At 42.9% G+C, this 6,702-nt stretch overlaps 1 protein-coding gene across 3 annotated transcripts in view; it reads right to left on the bottom strand.

The window, feature by feature from the left end:
• Nucleotides 1-3,892: 3,892 nt before the first annotated feature.
• The window catches only part of sema4ab (sema domain, immunoglobulin domain (Ig), transmembrane domain (TM) and short cytoplasmic domain, (semaphorin) 4Ab), an 83,367-nt gene continuing 80,557 nt past the window's right edge, over nucleotides 3,893-6,702 (bottom strand). For 2 of the 3 annotated variants that reach the window (XM_034239420.1, XM_034239419.1), the window contains exons 13-15: nucleotides 6,296-6,459; nucleotides 5,984-6,078; nucleotides 3,893-5,338 (exon numbers count right to left, since the gene is read on the bottom strand). In XM_034239420.1, the coding sequence (XP_034095311.1) occupies nucleotides 4,572-5,338; nucleotides 5,984-6,078; nucleotides 6,296-6,459 (1,026 nt within the window). In that variant the 3' untranslated portion in view covers nucleotides 3,893-4,571. The remainder of the gene's footprint in view (nucleotides 5,339-5,983; nucleotides 6,079-6,295; nucleotides 6,460-6,702) is intronic. The other variant, XM_034239421.1, reaches the window with a different exon arrangement.

Genomic DNA, 6,702 nt, shown 5'->3' with positions numbered 1-6,702 from the left:
TCCCACACAGTTTAATACAGGTGATGATCCGACCAAGGACGTACCTGTTTTCTTCCACCTTCCTATTATGAGAATCAATGCCGCGTCTGTAGGCGCTGTCAATCTGAGCTGCAACATTCACCCTTCCAAGTAATCCCAATTTTACGGCATTTTCCAAATGACTGTTGCTGCTCTCATGCTTCATTGTCCTCTCCGAAAGATGCTTTAAGTCCTTGTAACCTGTCCTCGACCAAGTACCTTGATCTTCACCAAAAAGCAGGCAAGGAAAGCAAAAGAGGGAATTCTTCTGGATGCTCGCCGTTAGCCATTTCTTTTTAGCAAACCACTCAGCGTTAAACCCACGTTTAACTTTGCCCGCAGTCTGGACCATTTGGAAATCCGGTGGATGGTGGGCACCGAGGCGCTTTACCTCCAGTTTCTCTCCGAGACTAAGTGTCTCAAATGTGTGCTCCAGTAAATGGTCAACTTCATTCATTTTCTTTCAGTTTTTTACTTCTTTTAATCGCTGGTGATGTTAGCTATATGCTGCTCTCTCGTCACCTCTTCAAACTACACGTGACGTTTCTCAGCACTGCACACGTGAGTACTTACAGCCAATCAATTCTGAATTATGTGAGATGACGTATGGTGGGGATGGGAGCACTATGCCCCTACGGTCATTATTTTTTTGCCACACACATTAAATAGAAAAATACTCTGAGCATGCGCAGTGTAGTTTTTACAATCACCGTTCACTTAGACTGTGAGAGGGAGGGGCAGGATCGGGTTTTGTCCCACATGGCTCTAAACAGCTCAAAACGGCACTCTAGACACTAATTAGAAGAACACAGACTAAAACAGAAATGTACAGACGAATCAGATTATTAAACATGACCTTAAAATATATTTTATATGTTTTTTTATTTATTTTTTTGTAATCATTATTTGTAATACTTTCTTCTGACACTAGGTGGGGCTGTGCCCCACCTGCCCCTAATGACCCGCCGCCACTGACCTTAACACATCCATACTCTCATCTTGAAAAGGGAAACATTTGAACTTCACAACTAAGAACAACTCTACAGGATTTAAGCTCTTTCATTTATTTTACTTTATTAATTCCATCTAGTGGTTAGTTTCCTAAACACAATTCTAACTAGAAAATGCATTTCCTGCAGAAAATGCGTGCAAATGCTGTAAACTGTGAACATTTGTTGCTGAATTTAGCTGACAATGCAGAAAAAGCTGAATGTGTTCTTAGCTGAATGGAAGCTGCTCTAGCTACAGAGACCAAGTCAGTGTGTTGCTGAACTTAGCGGAGAAATGCAGAACAGTGAAATGATTTGATCAAATTGTTACAGCTCAAATGCATTGCAATGACTTTGTTGGACACTTGAAAGTGAAATGTTAAACTGGAAGAGGAGGACAAATAGTGAAGAAGCTTAATATTTAAAAGAAAAGGTTTTAAAATAATGTAATAGTTGAATGGTTTCTGCAGCTGAAAGTAGGCTGAAGGAGTTACATATCAGATGTACGTAGTAGTGAATGAAAGTGTATTAAGATGAGAAAAGAAAGTAAAAAGGCTTGGGAAAGCAGCAGAATATTTTTGACTGCAAACTCTTTAACTAAAACCATACGTCACCAATAATGTAAAAAAGATGTGGAACATGTTGAAGTCTGTATGAAGTCTCCATCAGACGGAAAAGAATAGGCTGTTGCACAGCATTCACACTAATGATAGCAGAATACAAAAATGTTCTTTTCATTTTTAAATATGTCTGACACATTTGAGTTACATGAATGTTACATATCATTATAGCATAACAACTCAACTCACACAACATGTGTGTTCGTCTGTTACTGTCTGTCTGCTCTTTAAATCACTTTTTAAAGAATTGATTTAATGTGATTTATGTTTCATTCTTTTGGTCTGCTCTGATCTCTGTGATTTATTACTTGGTTTTTATTTCATTTCATTTTCTGCATGTATTTCATGTGTCCTGTTCTCCTGTGAAAGCACTGTGGAGCTCAGTTTGAAAGGTGCTAATAAAGTTGGTTAATATTGGGATTATTCTTTTATTGCACAAGTATCCTAATGCTAAAATGGGAGCTATTACATATATGCTAAATCACTAAGCAGCACCTTGATAACTAGTTAGCTATAACATATTGTTATTTTGATATTCTGGTATAGTGTGCATCATAGAAAGCTCTGTTTATTTATTACACTTTGTTCCTGTTGTAAAAAAAAGAAGGCTTTTTTAGTCCTCATTCACAGTCATTTACCAATTTTGGGTTTTCTGGAAATTGTAAAGTAGTCTATGCTTTTGATGAATGTATTAAGCGTGAACAGCATTTGTAAACTAATACTGTTACTACATTTTTATATATGAAATATATTGGTTTCTTCTTTTCTAAGGTTACATTGTTACATAGAGTTAAGTGTTATTTATATGACCTTGTTTGCAAAGTAACGGAAATCAATCTGGTTACTTTTATATGTTGTTACTCTGATAAGGTTAATGATAACATTTCTGACATGTAACTGGTTATTGTAAGAGATTACATTTTGAAAGTAACCCTCCAAACCCTGTTAGGAATGTGTTGAATGTGACCTGAGGACACAGGAAGGTCAATCAGTGATCCTGCTGTCTCACACACTAAGTGAATACAGCTTCATTATGTGTATGTGGAAGCAGTGCTCCTAAACACTACACAGCCCTACTCTGAAGATGGTTCTTTCACATCATCATTTCTAGTGATTACCTAATGTCCTCCTTTAGTAATATTATGCAGCACCATTCCTCTGAGAAAGAGTTGCTCTGGCCGGGTGACATTGATTACATATTTGTAATGGATCAGTCTGAAAATGTAGCATTTCTCTGCTCCTCATGTTGTCTTAGTTTTGTCTCTTTAAGGACTGCTGTACAGATCACATATTTCTTCTTAGTTTTCTCCTTCCTCCCATTTTCAGCAGCTGCCTGTCGGATGAGTAGGGGGGGGAATGTTTGGTGACTATTTGTTTTCACATCATGGTACCCTGCCTAGAGAGCCAGGATTCCTATGTTTCACAAATGTCCCTCATGGTACATTCCTACAAGGATATCATAGATGCAAGGATAAATAGACAGTGAACAATAAAAGAACACAAGTGGTTGAAAGAGCGGTTGTCTTTCCCCTCTCTGTTTATCTGCTTTCACATGTCTGAAATGGGAAGGACTTAAGGAGTCTTAAAGATCTTAAATTGTTTGCCAAGAAATAATACATTATTAAAACACTTCCTAATAAATGTTGGAAATCTGAGAACAAATGATTTAGACTATTTTTTCAGAATTCTGACTTTAATCTCAGAACTGAAACAAAGAAAATGTTGTTTATTGGATCCGCAATGGAAGTTCTTTATGCTTCAGAACATAAATGTGTCGTTGGCCCTCAGGACACATCATTGGGCTTTAAATATGCCAGAACACTTGATTATAGATGTTCCGATAATCAAGAGATCTGTTACACACAATATTTGAATAAATGAGAACATATTTCAAATGATTTTTTACTGGCCCCGCCATCACGGAAGAATTTCGTATTGTAAGTACGAAGTCATTTACTGTAATTAACTTTTACAAACTAGAGTAGATTGGATAAAATCACCCCATGTCAAATGTGATGCTAAATTGGGAAGGAGTGGTTCATGGCTTCAGCAAAAAGGTTGTAGAAAGGAACATTTTTGTTTATTTTTGTATTTGTTCTAGAAAAAGGCTGTGGGGCCTTCAGGGACCGACTCACCCGCTCCTCCTTTGCGATTCTTCTTGACCCTCCTCACTGACTGCAGAGCAGTGTCTGGGAGCCAGGACACAAAGGCAATCTAAAGCACCTCAGGTTTCTCTGTACCTCAGAAATCAGCTGAAGTCAGAAATCCAGATGTAACTTCTTTATTGGAGTTCATCAAAATCTGAGTGATAGCATACCATAGCTGCATGTTTACTGATGTTGTATCCAAATGGTGTGTATGACACACAGGAAGTCAGTGTAGAGTGGACCGACAGCTCATCTGTAGCCACATGATGTGTTACACCATCTCACACGCACCATCTCACAAACACACACCATCTCACACACATCAACAAGCTACAGGCCTGACCTCTGTTCTACACGACACATAAAAAGAGTATATGACCCGGACCACGTAGCGATGAAACAATACTGACTCACTGGAGCTAACCCAGGCTCCAAAATGTGTTTGGCAAAGCAAATCAGCTGAGAAGCATGTCCTAATATTCTGTTCATGTGTGTTTTGAATTTATTCTTGAAGATGCAATAAGCCCATCAAAAACATTAGTATCCGTAGTGGTCACTTTCCTTGCATCAAACACTGAGTGGTCCCTAAAACATTTAAAGGGCCAGCAGCACCTTTCTGTGTATGAACACACAGCATATTCCTGTGTGACAGTCTGAAGTACCACAGAGTTTCTGTCATCCTATTGACCCAGATCCAACCTATCGGGATGAGTCAGCAGTATTTGTACCGTGTCATTGGCTGTGCAAACAGATCTGGTACCTGACGCCCCCCCCCACCACCTCTGATGTAACACTGTTCAGATGGGAGTGTTGGGCAAATGTCCGTTAGATCCCGTGAGGGCCCCGTTACAAGCAAAGCCACGGCCCTGTCCGTTACGTTTGCTCAGAACCTGGCCCCCCTGGAGGCCCTCCTGCTCCACAGGGGTCCTTCTGTCGGAGTCTCGTCTGGGGGGCCCCGTCTGGGGGGCTGTCCGGCTCCGGCAGCGCTGTCTGAAGACGTACAGCAGCGTGGTGATGAGCAGACTGAGGCTCAGCACCAGCAGCACAGACACCACCACCAGCTCCTTCAGGTAGCAGGGGCCCCGCGCCGCCTGCAGGGGGCCCCTGTCCCAGAGCTCCGTTTCTTTAGGCTCCTCCGCCCACAGGGACACGTTCCCCCCCCGCGGAGCGTCCCTGCTGGTGGGTGTCGGCTCAGTCTCTATTCGACTTGTTTCTGTTCCCTCGGGCGCCGCAGAGGGACGCAGCCGGGCCCCTGCCTCTGTGGTGGGGATGGGGGGGTTCTGGGGCCAGCTGTGGCTGCTGGGGGTCTGAGCCACAGGGCCGCTCCCCTGCTTGACGTGGTAGATGGCCACAGTCTGCTGGTAGCCGTTCTCGGTGGACAGGCAGAGGTAGGGGCCCAGCGTGGCGGGGGTGGCCACAAAGCTCAGGCTGCCGTCCCCCAGGAGCAGGTACAGGTCTGGGGTCAGCCGGCTGTTGGGACGCTCCCACAGCTGCTGGGACAGCAGGGACGCTGCGGGACACTGCAGACGCACCACCTCGTTCAGAGACACCGACACCAGCTCACCTGAGGACCGGGGGGAGACATAGCTTATAATATCCATGCTGTTAAGTAGGGGGCTCAGCCTTAGACCAGTTTCTTGTTATTGCTTTCTTGCTTGCATTATCAAACACACAATCATTTGTATTTCAAAAGGTATAACATTTTGCAGTCCTTGGGTATTGAATAACCCAGAATGTGTCTGATAGCAGCATGCACATTTTCTCAGTAAGTATTTAGTTGATCACATTCCCAGATAATGTGTGTGTGATTTGCCTCTCTGTTCCCACATAACCGACAGCGTTTTATAACTTTTAAGTCCAATTTATTTTAATAAGGGCTATAACAGTGTTCAGGCATTGAATTAGATTTTCCTAAATAAAATGTTGTCTCTTTCCCAATGTAAGTCAATGGGAAACTCTTTTTTGGCCCAGTGACGTCACAAACTGACACGGAAGTTGTAGTATCACCACAAAAAATAGCTTTAGCCCCCCTTTCCTTGATCCCACAAAACACCAAGACCCTCCATATTCTCTTCACAGTGTCACCAGATATCAATAAACTGCCAGCCTTCGTGGGATAATCAGAATCATCTAATGGGAAATGTAGATTTTCTATGAATAATGTTTTATATAGTGTGTAACCTACCATAGACTGAAACAAGTGACTCACCTGCAGGCAGTTTGTTTGGACTGAACCGGACTCTGTGTGAGAATGAAACACTGTTGCACGCCTCTTCAACATTCCCTCTGTCTACATCCTGGCCTCTGAGGATGGAGAACAGTCACATGGTCATAATGGGACAGAGACTGATTTAAACATATTGTTGTTACTAGTGTGTACAAGTGTACAATGACATTTAATGCAATACAATGACATTCAATGCAATATGTAGCCTTAAGACGTTCTTTATTAAAAAGCAGTATCATATATCATCATAATCCCCCCCTTCCAACATGACAGTGAAAGTATCTTGGCACTCACAGACTGGCCTGGCTGTTGGAGGCCCCCACACAGGCCCTGCTGGCCGGGTCCCAGCCACAGAAGGGGTCCCGGGCTAGGACACACTGAGGACAGGTCCAGTAGAAGGAGCAGTTTGCTGTTGGAACCCTCACCACCCCCTCGGAGGAGCCCACATAGATCATACCCTGCAGAGAGAAGAGAGTCAAGCCGTTACAACAGAACACTCATCCTGAGATGGGCTGGGGGGCCAGTAAGACTAGCATCAGAGTTTAAGAGTGTAAACAGATGATTTATTAGTCATAGCCGGCAGTTAGGCTGTAATGATGAGCTTGTGTTTCTGTATTTTAAGAACGAATGAATCAACATTTTTGAATGTATGCATGCCTGCAGGGGCGGTTCTATGGGGGGGGGGGGGGGCAGTACCCCCC

This window comes from Gymnodraco acuticeps, unplaced genomic scaffold (genome assembly GCF_902827175.1).
Source record: "Gymnodraco acuticeps unplaced genomic scaffold, fGymAcu1.1, whole genome shotgun sequence".
NCBI classification, from domain to species: domain Eukaryota; kingdom Metazoa; phylum Chordata; class Actinopteri; order Perciformes; family Bathydraconidae; genus Gymnodraco; species Gymnodraco acuticeps.
The sequence above is the reverse complement of the archived record's forward strand: the minus strand, read 5'-3'. Positions and strand labels throughout refer to the sequence as shown.